The following is a 21,798-nucleotide window of genomic DNA, read 5'->3' as shown; positions in this document are numbered from 1 at the left end:
TGTTACACATTTCACATCATATAAACGTTCGTGTATTGGAACGTGTATTACGTGTATTCGTAATATGGAATAGTCAAATTGCAAAAACATGATCTTTGGCTAACCTTACAGCCTGTGTGCATGCAGGTAAACCATGAGACCTCACAGGTGCCAAGCTCCCACGTCCAGGCAGATACACTGACTGTGCATGGACAGTTTATTAGGACAAAAGCTAATCAAGTGCTGGTTTTCATTTCCACAGGTAGGAAGCCAGGTGCATCTTCTGGCCAGCAGCTGTGACTTACTCTGGGAAGGTTTGTGGCACGAGGACCCTGCCATTGAGTTTATCCCAAGCCATAGGGATCTAGCCTGAAGTCCCAGGGTTTAGCAGCTAGAGTGGTACGTATATATTTACCGCGTACCTATAGGTAGGGCTATAAATTAAGGGAGATGCAATAGGACTGGAGAGCTAGTAGTCATTGCTGTCCTCAGATTAATTTATCCCTTCCTCTATCTTGACAATGCAATCAAACTATTTCAGTATATTCAGATTTTCACATTAAAGGCCTTATTTTTTTAACCAATGCAACCTGCAAAAGTGTCTAGAACATCGAGTACAAATAAAGTCTCAGGAAGACCCCAGCCTCCCTTAAATTACCTTTGAGGCATATGCCAGAGGGGAAAATTGGTTCCTCCGTTTTCTTTACTACACTGCTGTGGGAGGCAGCAAAGAAAGTGCCCATATTGCTTTTTATACATCACAGAAAGTAAGCTTTCAGGTTCTGTACAACACTGAAAAATGCAAACATATTTTTCAGAGGATGATTAGACTTAATAAGAGCATTTAAAAACATCACTAAGTATGTCGATGTGGATGCAAATAGAGGATTTTTACTATTTCTAAATTAAAGTGAAATACAAAATAGTCTTTAAAATTCTTTTATTTCTTCTTTTGGAAGAAAGGAAAGAAAAGCTTACATTACAGAAGGGTAGTGAGGATTTCCTTGTTTGTTCTCCAGAGTTTTCCCAAGCCCAATGTTTTGGATCAATGAGCAGAACAGAAGCAGAATAGCTCCCGACCTAAAATGGAACTGGTGAGATAATTAGTATCTCTTTCCTGCATGCTTCCGAGGAAATGTGTTGTGTTCTGCTCAAAAGTGTTTGGACACAAACAATCATCCGTTGCCTCCAACTTTTGTACGTTGCTTCAGTAGGAAAAAAAAATTGCAAGCAGCTTCTGCCTACCAGACTCCCAAAAAAGCACTTGCAACAAGACCCAAATGGCTCTACTTCCACCCCGAACTTCCAGTCCATGTACAGAGCAGCAAGTGCCTTGAGATGCTCCAGTCCCTCTAACAGGATGTGTATCTTGGCAGCAGCCAGCACACGCAGCCCTGCAGCTCCCATCCCTTTCTCCCGTCCCTGGGCTGCCCCTGGGTTTTGCTGTATTTTTTCGGTGGCTCCGCAATGAGCTGGCGCAGTGACCAGATCCAATGGGACATCGTTCAGTGCCCTGGGAGAGTGGAGCAAAGCGGCTGTGGGAGAGCAGAAATGAGAGGAGTGTCAACATCGAGCATCCGAAAAGCGTGAGTCAGGGCTCCAGCAGGTCTTTAAAGCCAACGAACCAATGCGATATTCTTCGTATTTTCTCACTGCAATTGGAGACTTCAGGATGCGTTTGGTATTGAATGTACACAGTCTGAGACTTTTCCTCTCAAACAAGAGGACCAGGTTTCTTATACAGCACCATAAACTGTGGTTTTCAAGCTCTTGCACAATGGCAGGAGCTGGAGCTTTAGAGCGCACAGTTTACGTGAGGCTTGCAGGAGAGAGGAGCACAGCGCTATGACGTCCCACGTAAGAGCCACACTCTTATTCCGCCCAGGAGAAGCCATACAGTGGACAAAATCCTCTCTCCTCCGCACACTGCCAAACCAGCAGCTAGAAGTGCCTGTGAGCAGGGCCACGCACAGCAGCGTGGTAAAATCCTGCTGTGGAGCTGGCCAACTTGGTCATCTGCAGGAAATACTTTTCTTTCCTCCTATCCTACTAATTCGGTTTCCCAGCCCCTCTGAAGATCGAAACCTTCCATGGACTAGTAAAAGTTTCTACTCATTAGGTGTATCTCCTCTTAGCTTTATAGCTGGTCTGAGTATGCCCATATGTATTATTTATTATACTGTTATAACTTTTTGACAGAGCCCATAGCTAAACTTGGCTCTCAAGATACAGTTCTGGCTCCGCGTGGTTTATGGTCCAGGAGAAATCACAAGAATGGTTATATTGGGAAAAAATACTGCAGCTCAGTACACAGAGACATGCCAATATACACACGCAGATCCATCTCCTTCGTTTATACGTGCAACTTTTTACTATCATAACCGAAATGCCAAGTTCCTTCCTCCTCCCCCTCTTCTCCTGCACGTCTTCTCGTGGCTCAGCCTCATCCCACCCTGTCAGAAAGTCTCGGCGCGGGGTGAAAGAACATATGCTTCCCAGCTAAGACCACGTTGTCTTGCACAGTACTTCCATCTCGCGTTTTGTGGGATTATATGGATGTGCGAACGAGCTATGGAGCCGCAGTGTCTTTTTCTGCCAGATCTGGCCAAGTCAGTACAGAGTGCGTTGCTTTGTTTCCAGAGGGTGGTACCTTACATTCGCTTCTGAAGATGTAAATGATTATACCAGATGTCGTGTGTCATGAAGGGTTTGGAGTTGGTTTGGGTTTTTCTGTGGGAGGAGGAGCAAAGATATTAGCCAGTAAAGTGACTTTGGAGTTAGGTTTCAGTTGATTCGTTCAGCACAAGGAGCGGCACAATTCCAGCTTGTCTCCTCAGGCAAATTTATTAATAACTGCCAGCATGAGGGCCGACCACACAACATAGCCAGCTCATTGCTCTGAACAGCTATAATTTACATTTAGCAGCCTGTTAGAGAAAATACAATTGTTACACATCAAAGTAAAAATGTTTTCTTTCTGCTGTTGATAAACGTGGAAGAAGTTCTAGATTCAGGGCTCTTTATGCCCAATGCTGCTCCACCAGGTACATTTATATAGGACCACCTCAATCTAGCCCAAAGCGACTGTTAAAAAGCACGACCAGTCTCGCACCCTCTGATCTCACTGTTTTACCCCAGTCAGACACATTTCTGAATTTTGAAGTCATCCAGCATCATTTAGCAGCTCTGAAACCTCAGTTGGCCAGGCTCAAAGCGGTCCCCTCCTGAGTGCAGACCAGGCTACAGAACTGCCAGCGGGACGCAGGAGGGACGTAGGAGGGTGACCTACGGTGCACCCTTCGGACCGCTGGGGCACCTTCGACCCGTCAGCTACGACACCGATGGACCCGCTGCCGACGGTCGCGCTCGTACTGCATCTACCTCCTGCACTGCTCCTCCTGTCTCAGGCTCGTATCATGAGATCTCCAGGAGGATGGAAACTGTTCTTTTATTCCGTGTTTTTAGAGCGACTAGCCTTAAAATGGCATCTTTTCTGATGAAGGGGGGTACTTTGATAGTTATGAAAAGTTACTTTCACAGTGAGAGATTTTGGCTATGACACTAAATGTAAATAATAATAATACTTCCACATATAACCACATGCCTGCTCTAAATAACACCAATAAAGAAATATATATATTTTAATGTGTATAATACACATACTTATGTGTGAGTAGGTGTGTCTGAACCATATTTCAAGTGAGAAGAAGATGCCCTCTAGCACTGTATATACAACATGTCTTACAGTGATTCTCTTCCAAGATTTGTATCTTGCAGGATTTTGCAAAATTACTGTTATAATACAAAATGTTTCAAATTGTGCAATGTGATTGCCTCAAATAATATTAGAAAACCTAGTAAATTCAGTTTAGAATATTGTATATATCTGGAAAACTTGCACTTCAGAAACAAAAAACCATTGTGCATGCGGCATTTTCAGTACATGCTCATGATCTGCTTCATTTACTAATGTATATGTGTGCATATGTGAAGTGTTTCCCTAAATGAACACTATACTGCACAGACCAGTAGCGTGTATAGAACCATTGTTAAATATGTTACATGGAACTTTTCCAGTATTTCAGTTTAATTATACTATTTCAGTATATACCAATTCAGATTTAGCAAAACTACCTCACGGCAATGTAGAACTCTGCAGTCAGTACTTTAGGGAATATTTGGCGTTAATATCTTTAGTAAAAGAGTTTTAATTACATTCCTCTCTGTGCTGGCTGATCTGGAGGTTATTCTCTGCACTTTTCCACTCAAGGGATGATACTTTGCAATTTAAAAAAAGGCTACAAAATAAATAAGAGGTTGCACAAGAAATGTGTGTTGGTCTAAATACAATCACACACATTCCTAGAACGTGTTGTACAGCATTGCACAAAACAGAGAATGCTTTTACGTTGCAAAAAAAGTCCTACATTCTTCACAGAAACTACAATATGTGCTTTTATCCCAGTACAGTTGCACAGAGTTGCCCTAATTTCTGTTTCAAGTCTTCAGAATCTTATTTCTCTTGTTAATATATGTGATTAAAATACATCTAACTTCTACAGCGTAAATTTTCTGGAGTAGAAACAGTCTCCTCTTCTGTCATCGTAGCCTTCCCAGTAGCAACAGAGTGGCAAACACCTTCCTTTTCTGAGGTCGCATACTGTCAGACTGGGTGACCCTCTACCAGAAATACGCATTTTATTTTTGCACTGTTTCATACACTCAGTCACACATATAGGGTTAAGAAGAATAACATAGCATGCCAGTCTTTGGCCTAAGCTTTCCTCCTAGTCTGAGGCAATATAGGCTATGTAGCCTACGTGCCCGACAAGTTAAGAAACCCAGACCCTGGCAGGCAAAGAGGGAGAACATGCTCCACATGAGGATTCCTAATAGAAAACACACTGCCTGCAGCTTGCTCTCATTTAGGGCTTAATCTTTGCACCTACTAAAAGAAAACAAACACTGAATTCAGTGCTGTCGTGGCAGACCCAGCTATCAGAGAGCCGAAACGCCTTCTCTGATTTCACTTATTGTGGCATATGTTCCAGGGCAAGGGTGGAGAGCGGCAAGTTATCAAATCATAATTAACAATGAAGTCCTAAGTATTTAAATGCATTTTTTCTGTGCACATCCACTGTCAGGTCCAAAGTAGCACTAGAAACAGTACAAATTAAATTCTTCTGACTAAAATAATCAGATATTGCCCAGGTTCTATAACTAGCTGTGACTGACAAGTACTAACGCTTTCCTGTATGACTCTGTTTCTTGTTAATATTTTATACAAATGGAAATCCTTGAGCATGAGAATGAAGACATCACGATGAAAACAGGAGTAAGGTTGTCTATTAAGATGCAAAGATAAATGTAAACTGTTTGCTTCATTTTCTCTTCTTTGAGTTACAAATTTTTTGCTGTCATGAAAAACCTTTTCATCTTCCCTGAAATTCATCACTGTGGCACTCAGTTGACAAATATATTCATCACAGTAGTGTATTTCCCAGAGATTCCTGTCTTCTGCCTCAAGCATTTTATTCCTTCAGATGATAAAAGTACTTATCTGCAAGGAGTTTACATATACATTTAGGTGGCTGAACGTTCACACACATTATCAAAGTATTCAAAAAATGGGGTTTCAAGAAAAAGGTATTTCTTAAAGATGAATTTTCTTTATGAGATTGTAAAGTAAGTCCAGTGTCCTGATTTTATATAAGAATATATCAGAGGAAACAACAGAAATTTCTCTGAGTAGATTTTTTATTCCACAACAGATATGCAGTAATTGTTCTTCCACCACCTTTGGGCAATGAAATGCTCTCTGCTGTAGCAATCAAGGAGCCTGTAAACATATTTTCTGAACTTCAAAGTTTTATCTACAGTTCTCAGTACATGGCAATGTGGCTGTATTAGTCCATTTATTTGTGTAATGGCCATTTACATCTAATGGCAGCTTGCAATAAATCACATACATTGGTCTAGATGTTGCACTTCAGTTTATGTTGTGCAGTCTTCAGGGGAGAGTTAAGAAACTTGACCATTACTACATTGACCATTACTGCAGCAACTATGGTAATGGTAAAACATGTTTCCATTCATCTTCATCCTTTTTTTATTCACCCTTCTTTACTACAGGGCACACTGTCCCCATTTTCGTGGCATCTCCTACTGCAGAATTAAGTGTGAAAGGGGAACATGTGAAAGGAGAATTCAAAATCATTCTCCTTTGTGATTGTTCTTGCTGTATTTAGTGTATATATACAGTAGCTAATCTTTGGAGCGTTCATAGCAATTTGAGTTCTGGCTATTTGAAAAGTTGCCTTTTCATTCTCCCCCTCTCCCCCTTCATGAGCAGCAGTAAAGTGCTTCACAGATATGTAAACTATATACTGGAATCACTTTGACCACAACTGAAACCAAATCACTTTGAAAGCAAAACACAGGATATAGTCAATAATGCATCTATAGCTTCTCAGGAGATGAAATATATGTATGCAGAAGTCCTCTTCTCTATAGGAACAGGTGGCCAGGATATTAGAATTACATCATCCATTATCTTCCAAAAGGAAGAGTTTGATGCTCAAGAACTTCTTGTTCAGACATTCAGGACTTTTGTTTTCTTTCTCAGTTGAAAATCACTATTGCCACCAGAGTTCCTTTTAATACTTTGTCAGTGCTCTTGTGAAATGCATCTTTGACTTCTGTAGAGCAGGCCACTTAAAACCTCCAGATAAGACTTCTATGGTGCATACAGTTTGGGTTGGCCAAGATGACTGACCAAAGTCATTCCATTTTGTGCTTAACTTCTGGTATTATTCTTTGAAGAACTGACTGAGCCTGAAAAAATAATTTGCAAGGTCACATCTCACTGGAGTTTCCAGTTAGTCAATACTGACCACACACTGAGCATAAGAAGAAGACATTTTGAGGCATTTGTCGTTAATCTATAAAATCTAATTCAAGGTAAGCTGATTTCGAGGTACATTAGGTGCCAATATTCAGAGTGTTTTAAGGAGACATGTATTAGAATGTGCCATATACTTGCAAATATGCCAAATTATACCTTTTCTTGCTCTCCTCTTCTCAGTTCAAAGATATGATTTCTTTATTTTTTTAATTGGATTCATTATTGGCTTTACAACTATTAATATTCTTTTATGATTACATTCCCGAAGGTGTACAACTTATTTTCATTAACGTTTGGACAAGCTCTTCAGACTTACCATAAAAAGACATTATAAAAAGATTTAGGGTAAAAGTCCCCACTGTGTAAAAGTGAGCACAAGGCCCAGAGTCCTTTACATGATTCTTATGCCTCTTCCAGAGTCTACTCTATCTTGCTGAAGAATGTAAATTTAACTTCACAGGGGAAAAGTTGCCTGTAATTTAAACTAGAAGAAAAGTTAAGTGAGCAAGATTTCTAGTATTAAAGTTCAAGCCAGAACAGCTACCTTTGTAAATCCCACTGTATCTTCTTGTTGAGTATGTCATTTTTTGCTGTAATGCAGGTAATTCGGCAGTATAAGGACACATCAAGCTTGTCTTCCAAACATCACGTTTTTCCCGTCAAAATGCAGCTAGTGCAATTTCTCATCATTGTTTGCCCACTCTATACATTCTTTCTTTTGTGTTTTCTCCCACTTCTGTTTGAACTTTTCTTAGAACAGGTGCCTTATATGAACTCACAGCAGTTTGCCAGGCCCCTGCCTTTTCCTGGTGGCACAAAGGATGCCCACATTAGCCCGACCATCCTCTGGATATGAAATTAGGTCACTGAATAAGGAAGGTACCGAGGTTCTCTCTCTGGTCTTTAACCAAAGAGGCAAAAATTGGCTGAATGAGCATTCATAAACATAATGCTGCTTCAGAAATGCCAATCGATGATATTTGATTGATGATGCCATTATGATATTCAATACGTTTCCATTACAATCAGGAAATGTGAAGATCCAATGATTCAAAATGTAATCTTTGGTGGCAAAACTGCAAAACTTTGACTGTGTTAGATTTGGATGGATAAAATATGTCACAGCATGTGTGAAAAACCTTATGATAATGCTCCTAGGATACCATTATAAAATGAGTATGATTTCCATCAGTAGACTAGCCCCCTAGCAATGCTGATGGAGAGCTGGAAAGATAAATGCATCCCTCTACAGGAAATTATAAAATTATATTGATTTCAGACACATTGTTCTGTGCAAAAATGAAATTAGCCCTACTTTGATTTAGGACTTTGGGACAGTGGCTGGAGCATGGTAGCAGTAATCAGGTCTCCTGGCTTCTATTCCTGGCCATGACAGTGACTCACTCTATGACCTTGTAAAAGTCTGTTGACCTCTGTGCTTGTTTACCCATGCAGAGGAATGAAAAAATAATAAATACTTTCTTCACTGGGGTTGAAATCCTCGCTTAAAAAGAGCTAAGTATACAGGCATTATTGACAAACTAAATGGATTATGAATACATTGCAGATGACTATGCAAAACATCTCCAATATGAGGTTTCTACAGTCTCTTCAATTCTCTCTCATTAAGAATTTCAAAGCAGCACATATGGTCCTATCTTTAAAACACTGGGTAGTGTTACACACTGTGGGATAAGTTACAGCATGAAGATTTAACATTAACATTAATGGGAGCTGTGCAGTTAAAGCCCTTCACACTCTGCCAGAAGTGTGCCCTCAGGAGTGCTGCATTGCTAATAATTTACCAACTATCTGATTTAAAAGGTGTTGTGCAAATTTTTAACTTCTGTGGAAGTATATTCTGAATATTATCACAACATCAGGGCTTTTAGTATACTTGTATGTCATAATACAATAATCATACACCTCTACTACATTTCACTTCTGTGAAACATTCTATAAATGTTCCTGTGCAATTATCCATCTTGTAACTTATAAGAACACAGCATTTAAAAGTAATACATACATTTATAACATTTTACGTATGGTTTATTTATTTATTTATTTATAATAACATTTAAAAATAAAAGGTTAAGTTATTCTGAAATATATGATAATTAATGAACAAGTGCTTATTTCCTCACAGTAGTGTTGCATTTAACTTCTGAGTTCTATTTGTGTTTTTTCTATTGCTCTGAAGTAAAATGCTATGTTTTGTGGGCAATTAACAGATCAGATAATATTATTGACCATTTTATCATGTTATGCATTTTTGTTCAAGTTGTAATAATTGTTTGGACTGTTTTTTCCAGCATAAAAATAGGACAGGAATTTATGTTGTAACTTATGAAAAAGTACTTGTTTGTAACTGATTGTAACACGGAAATAACATTGACACAGCCCCCTACTTCTGCATTACTCACCTTTACGTACGTAAGCACATAACTTAATGAAACAGAGGCATCTTTCTAGGATCTATAGTATGACTTGCACACTTCATCATTTAAATGTTTTCATACTATGTTATCTTAACACATATGGAAAAAAGCAATGATCTGGGGTCAGAGCTCAGTCTGTTGCTGAAATATCTATGCATACGTGATGAAAGCAATAGGCCTGGTCTTAGCTGTAGCCTATGAATGTTTGAGAGAAGGCCTGGGGGCCCAGGCCAGTAACATAAAGATGCCCACTCCCCTGCTGAAACAGTGCCCTGGCTTTAAGGGGCAAAAGGGATAGAGACTCCTAGTGCAATGTTTTGATGTATGATGGCTTGCCTACATATAGAAATTACTCTAAACTTACATAGCGAGTGAACTGAGAGTAGATTATTTTTTTCATGAATAACTCATAATAAGCCTCATAGGAGGAAGTAGAACTTTATCAGCTCCCAGACACTCTTTTCACTTTGAAAAGTAGCATAGTCTAATCTGGGGACAAAGACAATGTATCCTCATGCTGTTTTCTCCTTTGGTGATTGCATTGATAAAATTATCTCTAATTTCCACAAACATCAGTATCTTTACCATATTGTTATCCATATTTTCAAGCATTTTGCACAGGGTCAAAATCTACCTGTTTCATATTTTTATAATATGCATTTATTCACAAACAAATGAAAAACCTTTGGTGCAATGCATAAGTATTAAAAAGGGGGCTATTTAAAACACTTCTGTAACTAGAATTTCAGGACATACTTTAGGTGTCAACAAAACTGGTTTAGAGTGTGAAAATCTGGTAATACAGGCTTGCAATCTAAACTACCCAAAATAACCTAAACATGCAACCCCTCGCCAGGGCACCAGTATTCAAAGACAAAGAAAGATCTGTCTCAGCTAGCACCTACAGAAAACCCTTCAGTTTTTCTAGTGTTGCAAGTGATCAAGAGCAGAAGCTTGCATTCCACAGTTCTATGGGAATCAACAGCAAAGGATCCCAGGGGCACAAGCGAGGGCAAAATTACACACAACAGTGTTCACACAAAACACACTTAGTTGCAAAATTTCCTTCTTTTTAGTGAAATACTTAAGTCTTTAAGGAGCTATAATTGCATGTGGAGAGTTAGAAGGAAGTCTACTTTGAAGCTAGAGGAAAGTCAAGAAACCTCAAACATTCCTGTCAGTGAGGTTTTAATTCCAAAAACTGCAATCTCTCCAGTCTGTTGTGATATTTTTAATGGGGAAAAAAAGAAAAAAGACACATTTCAGGAGAAAATAATGCTTCCAAATCACAGTTGTCAGGCAAGGCTGGCTGGACCAAGTATTATTTCATGGAAGATTACAACTTCTTCCAATTCCAGTGTCCCTTACGTTGCTTTTTATTTATTTTAACAGGTTTTAAATTCTCATCTATGAAGATGCCCTTTGTATTTGATGCACAAAGGCCTACTCCCAAACCTGTAAATTACTTTCCAAAGTAGTAAGTGAGAATTAAGCAGGTAAAAACTCTACTGATTCTCAGCCAAAAAAGGAATGTTTAATATACGGCAAAATGTTTTTTCTGTTTTTATAGTTGTTTTTCTTTTGTATTTTTGTATTTGTTTATGGCTACTCCCTCTTGCTATTTTGATAACATGGTAAAGCTTTTCTTTGCACCTTTATTGTCTAATAACAAGGTGTCATGACACTAACAAGGTGTCATTATTGCTATTTTTTCCCATCCCTTTCCAATGTATACTTGAATCCTAGTTCTGTTAAGAGCGTTTTTTTCTAGGAGACACACGAGGAGCACAATGCAACTCCACACGAACACTAACACCTGCATTTGGGCCTGAACCATCCCAGAGATGCAACATGTCCTCAGTGTCAGAAAGCCTCAAACGTGGCAGACTGCCATGTAATTCTGCAGAAAGTTGTGGATGGCTTTCTCACGAACGCTGCTGCTGTGTATTATTTTATGCTAAAAGAGGGCTGCTTATTGCCTGAAAATCACAGAAGTTTGCTTCAGCCTTGGGGCAGGCGCTGGGCCACAGGCCCCAAGGGCGGTGGGGAAGTGCCGGAGACGTTTCTGGGGAAGGCCCAGGGGTTACGTCTGAGGAAGAGAGGATTTCTGAGGAAGAGGAGGAAGAGGACATTGACTTAGGGTCAGAGTTCAAATGCAGCCCCGGCCATCCCGGCCGCCTCCACGGCTCTCCTCAGCAATGCACGCAGAGCCAGCCGCGGGAAAGCAGGGGGATTTCTACAGGAACCGCCCCTCGGCCGCCACCTCCCATCACGACACCCGACCCCGCCGCCCCTTCCTGCGCCCAGCGCGCGTTGCCGCCCTCCGCCAGCCCGCCTCGCCAATCAGCGCCGCCCTTACTCCGCCCCGCCTCTCGCGGCCCAATCAGCGCCGCCCTTGGTGGCGCGGGCTGAGACCAGCCGGGAGACTTTTCGATGTCGGCGGGAGCCTGATTCGCGAAGACCCTCGCGAGCGGGAGGGGGCGTGACGCGGGCGTGGCGCGGCGCGGCGCAGCGCGGAGGGGCGTGGCCCGCCGCCTGCCCCGCCCCCTTCCTGCGGGGTGGAGCCGCCAGCAGTGGCGGCAAAGGAGCGGGGCGGAGGGGGGGCGTGGCGTGGCGTGGGGCGTGGCCGGCGCGCGGGCCGCGGGGGGGTGGGGCGGGGGGCGGGGCGGAGCCGTTGGCGGCCGGAGGCGGCGGCGGCGGCGGCTGGTCGGCGCGGCGACGGCGGCGGCCTCGCCATCGCCATGGTGTTCCTTAAACTCCGCGAGCAGGTGGGTGCGCAGCGGCGGCCGCGCGGCTCGCCCGCCCTCCCTCCCCACCCCGGTCCGCGCGGAGTGCGCGCGTGTGCGTGTGACAGGCCGTGGGCAGGGGCACGGGCAGCAGCATGGCTGCGGCCGGCGGGGCCGCGCCGCGCCGCGGCTGGGCGGCGCCATGTGCTCGGCGGGTGGCGGCCGCCGGCCCCGCGCCCTCCTCGCCCAGGTAACAGGGCCGAACAGGTGGCCGCCGCCGCGGGCAGGCGCGGCCCGGCCCGGCCCGGCCCGGCCCGGCCCGGCCGGAGGCGGCCCCGCGCGCCGCCCGCCCTCAGCTGTGCCCGCCGGGCGCCCCCGGCTGGCCCTGCCCGGGCCCTCCGCTGGGGCAGGCGGGAGCAGAGCGTGCCCGGTGACTCCCTCTTTCTTTTTTTCCCCCCTCTTTATTTATTTATTTTTAAGGCGCTGGGGTTTGCGACTGCCCGAGTTGGGTTGTGCGGGGGCTGCCGGGGGAGGCGGTGTGTTAATGAATGGGCACTGACCTCCCTCCTCCCTAAATCTGGACCTGGGTGTTGGTGCTTCTCTGCGTTTCTCGTGCCCGAGACCTGGCTGCCTTTTCCTGTCACGTAGCGACACTTCAGCTTCAGGCCTTTAAAATCTTTTGTTCAACTGCTGTGTCTTTCTACTCTGTGCTCTTGACATATCCTCCCTGACTTCGTACTCCCATTTTAAAAACAAGGTGTGGGGTTTTTTTCCCTCTTCTCTGGTTGTTTGCCTTCATCACATCACACCCTTCTTTGTTTCCTGAACTCTTCCATTCCTATCCCAGCTTATGAAAAATATTTGTCTTTGCTGCTCTGTTCTTTTCTGATGTCTTCTCTGTCCTACCTATTGTCTCCTATACAGTTTCAAGATACAAAGATGGGAGGGTCTGCTTTGCTATTTGCCTTGTATATAAAAAAAAAAAAAAAAGAGAGAGATGTTTCCTAGAAAATATGCTTTGTCTTTTTCCCATGTTTTTTTATCTGTGTTAGAGTGAGTTCTCTGTAAAAACTCATGCAACCTGCTGTATTGATCTCCTTGATAAGGAGATACTTTAAGACTTAGCTGACTGTAATGCTTGAGGAAGAAAAAACAAAAAAAGAGGTGCTGGGAGGGGGGAAACACCTAGAAACTTGGCAGTGGTTAGGGAACTGATATCCTGTGTCTGTTTATTATGCTGATCAGTATCATCTCATCATTACCTTGTGGTCCTTTCCTCAGTCTGTATCTACCTGTCTCTTATTACACTTAGATTCTGTGGTCTCTGGGGATTTATTTATTTATAATGTTTAGGAAGATGTGGTTAGGATCTTTATGCCCCACTGTTTTATATTCTTTTAATTTGGAAAGTTCTCAGATATTTTTAGAACCTCATCTGTGAACGAGGAACTATTGCGGATCCAAAATGCATTTCACCTCTTTGAGCCAGGTGTCTTTTCAGGCTTTTATTTTATTACTGTGTTTTCTGTGGAAATCTTGTTCATCTCTGTTATGAAATAAGCGCTTTTGTCAGATTGAACAATTTCAATTCTTCTGCAAGTAATCACTATGAAACAACTAGGAAAGAAGTCATCTATATGTTAGCATGAAAGTACTGTATTTTTAGAACTTCTTATCTGGAAAGATCCTACTATTGGCTGAGATGAGGGTGAAATGCTGGACGATATGGGACAGAGCAATGTGCATGAGGCTTTCACTTTGCATGGTAGTGTAAACTTTAATCCAGAAGTATGAGGTGGATTCTTAGAGGCTTTATGGATCTGTAAATATACTTTGATATACTGTGAATTGAACTGCCTTTCCTCTTAAAGGGGGAGGGAGAAGCATGAAGGAGTGTGCTGGTTTTGAAGAGGCATTTGTAGAGAGAATGATTTTTAGCAGCAGCTTGGTTTCTGCTGGACATTGTCCAAGTCAATTACTGCAAGCTAACTTCATTTAAAACTGGCAAGAGTTAACAAATGAATATATTGCAAGAGTAAACTGCTATTCCCCACAAGAGGTTAAGAAGCAACTGTCACGTTGTTTATACAGTTGCTAATCTTTAACTTTTTCTATAGGGAAATTTGGTTTCAAGTACTGTTAAATCTATTGCTTTTATTCTTAAAAATAAAAGCAAAATTCATTAGAAATGGTATTAATTTTTCTGCTTTATTAATAGAGAGAACTTCTCCATGTCAGTATTCCTGTGCAGGAACAATATGCTGCAAGATATCTTGACTTCAGGATTAGATGCTATAGTTAGATAATAACACCACCTGTTATAAACCTTGTTATAAAAACCAACCCTTGGTACTGTGTGAAAGTAGTGATGTTAGTCTTTAGTATTCAGTGAAACATGCTTCTTGTTTACTTGAACTATATACTTAATATACTTGGTTCTAAATTAACAATATGAAATGATCACATGCATTTGTAACTCGGACTGTGAGTCTGTCTTCAGTGGTGGCTACACTTTATGGATGAACAGAAAGACTACTATAGCATTTGTACTGTTCAGTTGATGTGAAGCAGGTAAATACTGTTACTCTAGTGACTTGCTAACTTTCCTTCTGCAGTAGTCAGCAAGAACAGTAGTAATATTTTTGAACAATAAGTCTCCTAAATAAGGTGTTATTTATTTTAGTGTAATTCTCTTATATGTGTGTGTGTGTGTATACACAACATGTATATACAAATTTTGGCAAACCAACATCAGCCTGTTGATTTCATTCTTTAATCAACCAGAAGAGCTCTGTATTGCTTATTTAAATGTCACAGGATTATGCTGGGGACTTACAGTGTACATGCAACTTGATATTTTCTTATGCTTATGTTTTAGGTATTTTTATACTTGGTTTAAGGTATTGCAAGCTATTGTAAAAGCAGCCCTTGAACTTACAGTCAAGTCAGAAATTCTTTTTTTGAGATTCTTAGTTGAGCTGAGAGGGTAAAATCTCAGTTCCCCTTGCAGTTGATTTAATTTACTTCCTTCATTGATAAATAGAGCCTTGATCCTACAGATGCTTAATGTGTTTGTGAAGCTCAAATGCTTTTTTAGCTTTGGAGGTCAATATGATACATTGAACTTTCAGAATAGAGGTTTTACAAGCAGTGAGAAGAGAGAAGAGCAAATCCTTCTGTGAGGAACAAGCAGTTAGCAGGTGCAACATTCTCCACAGACTTGTATTAAGCTACCTGCACTGTGCTGGTTTTCCATTCTACAAAGTGGTTGGGATATTTTTCAAAGGTTTGAAGTAATGTAGGGTTTACATTACATTTTCAAAAGTGACTTATGTTTGCTTTCAAATGATATTAGGTATCAAAAACCAAGCCATGTTTTCAGTTCTGTTCCACGTGTAATCTTTGCACTTTGAATAAAGTTTATTCCTGTCATGCTCATTAGCAAACTGTTTAGTTGGAATAGAAAGAGCAATCATTGGGGTGATGAGTTAGAAGCTCTAGATCGTTCTCACTGCTCTTGGCTTGATGTGGATCATTGGTCATATTTAAAAGCAGAGATGCAGCAAATCTGCAAAATCTATCACTTAATGTTAAACCATTCAAAGCAGAGGTGAAATACAGTGAATATACCTTATGATTAAGGTATGTTCTCTTCTGTTTGTTTATCTTCATGGATTGGTGCTTGTATACCAGTTTTTTCTAGGTGAGAAGCTGCTTTAATTACTACAACTCCAACTGAGAGGGAGGTAGGCTGTAGAAAAGCCACTGCTTCTTCCTGAAAATTGATGGTCTGTCCTGTGGCAGGCTGCCTTGAATGCAAATTTTAGATCAGGGTTCAGTGATGTTTTATCAGACCTCTTGAAAAACAAAAAACGAGAGCAAATATACTTGGGAGTCTTCATAATGGTATATTTTGGTCTCCTGTATAAAAGCCCTCTCAAATCTGCATGGCTAGCTCTAAAAGGCTAAATGTCCTCTGGTTTCTTTGGTGTTCAGTCATAGTTTGTAAGTATATCAAGGCTGCTAGAACAGGTAAATTCTTGCTTTAAAGAGTCGTGCATTAGTCTGCCTTATGTATAAGGTATAATTAACAATCCAATTATTCTCAGTTGGTAGGTTAAATTTTGACTGTGTAACAACTGAAGGATTCACAGCTTTCCTGTTAGAAAACTTACCTGGGTATGTGCCTACAGGATGTCTTTTAGGCTAGCATTAGTCTTTTGTATTGCAGCATAGTTTTGTTAATATGTTAGAACACTGATCAAAATTTGCAGAATCTTTATTTTTGCAAGTGCATAACTATTTGTGGCAAAGTTCATTGAATATAGCATCTTTATAACTGGCAAAGCCTTATTTTTATTTCAGTAATCATAGTTTTTAATGTTTCATTTGTTCTCTGTATCTTAAATATGTACTAGAGAGGGTGAAGTCTTGGGGCCGGTAATATTGAGCATTTGAAAGCAATTTGTATGGGATTTTTCTGTAGGACTATGAAGCTGTACTTGAGATGTATTTATTCACAGAAATCAGGTGTGAGTGGAAGAGATCAGAGCATGAACAGCAACTGCATGAAGTTATTAGAGTGACCACTTATCTTAAAAGTCCTTGAACAGTGAGAGTACTGACTTTTTTTTTATTGCCCATTTATATCTTTCTCTTAGCTAAGATGGGTCTTACTCAATTGGCAGTTAAACAAATGTTTGCAGTGTCATAGTGAATGCTCTGAATGCCTTTATGGTTGCTATTTTCATTACTGCCAGCATTAGACTTCATCCTTTTAGAATTTATGCCAGGAATAAATGTCCTGACTAGTTCCTTGTTGCACTGAGGGGAGAAATGGTCTGTGGTGATGAAAAGGAGCTGGTGCTGCTCAGTGAGGGGGGGCTATGGTGGGAATGGAGTTGCTAGGTATTGCTCTATAAATTCTGTTCAAATGTAGTTTAAGGAGATACTTGTTTAGTCTTTTTTTGTAGAAGTTGTTTTTTAAGTTGATGGTTTTTGAAAAATTAATTTTGAGAATCTTGTTGAAGGTGTGAACCAACCTTTGCACTTCTCTGTTCTCCCTTGTACATTCTTCCTGAAATCTGCATCTAAACTGTTTTAACTGTGTGCAGGATAGCTAAATTGGGAAGTTGTGATAGTACTTATCAAGATATCTTAAGTCTCCTTCTAATTGTCGTGTTCCCAGGCTAAGAACTTGTGTATATAGAAAAGGTAAGTTTCTTTAATCGATGGAAAACTCTGAGTAACTTGAACTCAGTGTATCTTGTTGTACAAAGTAATTACTAACTCTTCCGTTAGAGCATGTTGAGAGAACCTGGTTCCACAGTTTGATTCTCTTTCAGGGATCAGATTTCTTGACAATAAGAACTTCCAAGTTATGAACAAGCAGTTCTTCTTAGTGAAGAAAAGAAATAAAAAGAGGAAATGAAGTAAGCCTTGATTCTGCAGTCTGATCCTTATGGCAGATCCTGTTAACTCAGTGGCCTTCTGTGAGGGTATAAAGGTCTATTCATGTACGTTGCATTGAAGGTTTGTAATCATTACTTGGAGACAAATATTAGGGGCAGGGTGGAAACAGAGGCAAATGTGCAATTGCATATAAAGAACTAACTTTCTTAGCACTTGTTTAAGGGTTGATAAATCCTACTGGAAACTAATAAGTGCTGAGACTCTAAACTTGTGATCTGTTGTCTGATACAGGTTGTTATATTCACAAATTTCTGTTCTTGTGTCCATTGACTGAAATGGGTTGTGGAATAAGATGAGTCTAAAATCAAATACTTTTTAGTACTGTTTAGTACTATACCCTTTCCTATATTCTACTTCATCTTTTAGCAGCTAGTTTCTTTCTCGGCTGCTGTCTACTTTTTTTTTTCTCCCCGGTCAGCTGGACCTTCCTGGGGCCAAACTAATATTTGATCATTTGTTTTCTTGCTCCTGCCAACTCTTTTCTTCTTACTTCTATTTCTCTATTCTTATTTCTGGAACTTGAGTGGGAGACTCGTTGCCTTAGTTACAGTGACTAACCATTTCAAAGTTATTTATAATGTTTGCATTTAAATAATGGCTATCATAATACAAAACAATATTTTCATGTACACAAATTTCAAGGAAAAATGAATAAAGCAGTTCAGTATATACTGAGAGCATGGTGCTGCATGTGTTGTATTTTGTGTAATTGTGTGTGTGTGTGTGTGTTGGGGTTTTTGCTTTTTTTTATGGTAGGGGTGGAGGGCAAGTTGAAATCTGGCATTTGAAGATACATCTGAAGTCGGCTATCTTGTAACCTCTGTGTTAAAGAGGACAGAATCCAGTATACTTAAGCTCCAAAACGTCAGGGAATGCTATTCTTCCTCTCTTTTGTAATGGTACTAACACACCTGCCAAGGAGTGGGGATATACCTTCTTAATATTGGTAGTTCAGTTGTGATTGCTCAGGCACTGATGCCTTACAGTGGAATACTGCACTGAACCATTTCAGCACAAAAACTAGAGCTAATGCGGGAGATATGGGGTTGGGTAGCTGGGAAGAGAAAAGAAGGCAAGACTGCTGTAGCCAAATGCATTGGTTCAGTGAGCTAAGAGGAAGCATCTGCAGTGGTATGCAAAATAGCTGATGTGCAGCATACTTATGGATTAGTTCAACTGCTTGTTAGTCAAGGTAGCTGATGTCTTATCTCATGTAATAATAGATGCTCTTTACTGAGGATTGAATATAATGATAGATTTTCATTGATTATTTCTGCACTGATTAGGCACTGTTAAGTCTGCTGGTATATATGTGAATTGCCTGAATGTTACCATGTAAGAAGATTGTTGTTCAGATGCCTAAAACCTGTGAATTTAGGGCAGCATAAACACTTCAAAATATCTTTCTTACTAAATTTCTGAAACTGTTTGGATTTGGGAGGTGTATAGGAAATAGCCCAAACCTTGCTTTTGGAGCAGGCTAAACAAACAACAGCCCCCACCCCCCTTTTTTTTTTTGTTATTAAACTTCAGAAGTTGGTTTACTGGGATGGGGGAAACGAGCTTTCCTACACAAAGTAGAACTGAATACCTCTTGATTGTAAACTGACTCTTAATAGCAGAGCTTGGTGGATGTTCAAGTTTTGTACATAACTTTCCCTGTTTGCATAGATCAATCCATTTCTAACTCTGCCCTGACCTGCTGTGAAGCCATCATAAATGATTAATGTTTCCTTCTTTTCAAACAGTGGATCATCGCTTAATGGCCTTCCTAATTCTAGCTGATGAGCATTTACTTGTAAATATTCTTGGTTATTTTGCAGTCATACTTGAGGTTCATCCTAACTTTGTGCTGAGATCCTGTACTTCTTTTCCACTTGATGCAGAAGAGAAAGCATGAGTCCATCTGTTCTGTTGGTGGGGGGTGGGGTTTTTTTAATTGACTTTGGTCAAGTGAAAATAAGACAATATCTAAATGAATGAAGAAAAAGAGACACAACAAGGATTATACTGAGCACTACAAGAAATAAATTACACTAGTTAGAGCATTGAGGCCAAATTAAGCCTTTTGAGAGCTTATGGAATTTCTAGCAACTGTGAAGAGCTGGATGGTTTAAGATTCTACTCTTTGTCCACTGCACTTCGATAACTCCATCTATGCTGGTACTGTTAACTGGTCATCTGGTGGCAGGTAGTACAAGAGATCAAGGATTTGCCTGAATCGTAGACAAATAGCTGAATTGGGGAAAGAAACACTTTCAGGAAGTCTTATTTGCTAACATAATCTGTAACTAATTCACAATGTTATCATTAAAATCCGTAAGTGCAGACTCAGTATTGTATAGTGTTGGGGTAATTGGTATGTGTAGTGCGAGTATTTCCTCCTTACCTCTCCCAGTGTTTCTTCTGTCCATTGCTCCTGAGAGTGGGCAGGCAGTCAATGCAAACTCTGTCTCTTTTCATCCTGTGCACTTGGCGGCTCTGTCCTACCTATTATCTCGTGTGATAGCGTCTGTTGCTTTTTCTCTGCTTCTGCTAACCCCTCATTCTCTCAATAATGTCATCCTACAAAGAGGTATTGTTAGTAAGCTAAAATGAAGGAAAAACACAAAACATCTATTCTGAATTAGTGAGATAAATGCCCCAAATCATGCTGCAAGGATGCTTCAGAAATAGCACGTTAGCTACCTCTAGCCTTTAGTTCCTTCTTAACTGTTCAATTTTTGCTATACTTGCTAAAACATGAGGATCAATAGAAAGAGGTCATAAGCTTAATATAGTTGTGTTGCTATGCAGTCTCTCTGCCGAATTAGAATATTGTATTGGCACTGTCTCTTTAGTTTTCATTTCTTTTGCTCCTGTCTGTGTCCCAGGAGCAGTGCTTTGCTAAATAGCGCTATAGATATCTGTTGCCTTTTTGAGTCATATTCTTTTGTTTTAGGGAATGTTTTCCAATATCAAAGGAGGGCTCCTAGAAGAGAAAATTCTCTTCTCATTTGTCTGCTACCTTTGGAGTTGCAAATACTGTTACTATCCTGTATCACTCCCGATCCTTTAATAATTGCCCAGTTCATTTACTCTTTTCCCCTCCTCCAAGATGTTAATGCTTTCTCCTTTCTTCCATCGACAAGCACATAGCTTTACACAGACTGTTAAAATACCTAACAGTTATGAGATCATAGAGTAAGAAAAGCCTATTAAAATAAAATTTTACTTGAAAAGAATAAGTAGCATTTATGACTTGTGCATAGACACTAATGTCTGTTCCTTCTTTTTCTTACCATAAGTTCCACAAGCCCTAATTACTGCAATTAGCGATGTAAATAGTCAAGTTAATCTACAGAAAAAGTAGAGCTCAAAAGAGGAGGTCTTTGAAACTGTCTTCATAATGAGAGCAAAGGATAGAGGAAGAAGGGGTTTCTGAAGCACTGGAATGAAAACAAGAAGGGCAAAAATTGTCAGGACCTCCCAGGCTGTCATCATCAATGATCAGCAAAGCTGTCCTGATGAACTTTGGGGCTTTATAGTCAAGAATTATACAAAAAGCAACAGGTGCCCAGCTGCCCTGTGGAGCTTGGTTTGCAGATGGCTTCAAGGCATTTTTTCCTTTTTCTACATTGTGCACCTCTCAACAACGTAGGAAGGGGATTGTACCAACGTTTAATGTTGAACTAGCACTATGAATGATATAAGGAAGAGGGTCTTCTGTTGTGTGGTGGTGGTGTGTGTGCGTGCATTTTTTAACAAGATGCAAAAAACTGTTTTGAGTCAGGTATAACAAACTTGTAATCTTGGAAGGGCATGTGGCTGCTCTTTTTTTTTTTTTTTTTTTTTTTTGAATTGATTTGGACTTTGCATCGTGTTGGCTTTCCCTGCACCACTCTCAACACTTAGCAGCACATAATCGCTCTAAAAGCTGCAATTTTTTTCATAGTTTGCATTGAACAGTTTACAGTTACGAGATTTCCTTATCTGAAGGTCAATAAAATTCCTGCAATGCTCTACATGTTTTAAAACTCTTTTAGTAACCATTAAAGCATTAAATTTGTTGCATTTGTAATTAAATAATAGCTACCAGCATCAAAGTAGAAGTGCCATGGTTCCTGAATCTATGCCCACAAGTAATTAAAGCATTTTGCAGAAACATTAGTCTGACTTTCAAAGATGCTTCATCTATAGGGATGTCTTGCTGTTGTAATGGCTGTAGATGATAGAGTAATCACTTAGGGTATCTGTCTAGCTTCCTATCTCAACATCCAACTCCTTACATAAGGGAGCA

General features: G+C 40.5%; 1 protein-coding gene across 1 annotated transcript in view; it reads left to right on the top strand.

Annotated features, from left to right (window-relative positions):
- The first annotated feature begins 12,035 nt into the window (after window positions 1–12,035).
- Window positions 12,036–21,798, top strand: part of ANKRD28 (ankyrin repeat domain 28) — a 126,553-nt gene continuing 116,790 nt past the window's right edge. The window contains exon 1 of the mRNA XM_062569274.1: window positions 12,036–12,089. Within this exon, the coding sequence (XP_062425258.1) occupies window positions 12,063–12,089 (27 nt within the window). The 5' untranslated portion in view covers window positions 12,036–12,062. The remainder of the gene's footprint in view (window positions 12,090–21,798) is intronic.

Source organism: Rhea pennata, chromosome 2 (assembly GCF_028389875.1).
Source record: "Rhea pennata isolate bPtePen1 chromosome 2, bPtePen1.pri, whole genome shotgun sequence".
NCBI classification, from domain to species: Eukaryota; Metazoa; Chordata; class Aves; order Rheiformes; family Rheidae; genus Rhea; species Rhea pennata.
This window is presented reverse-complemented; position numbering and strand designations above follow the sequence as displayed.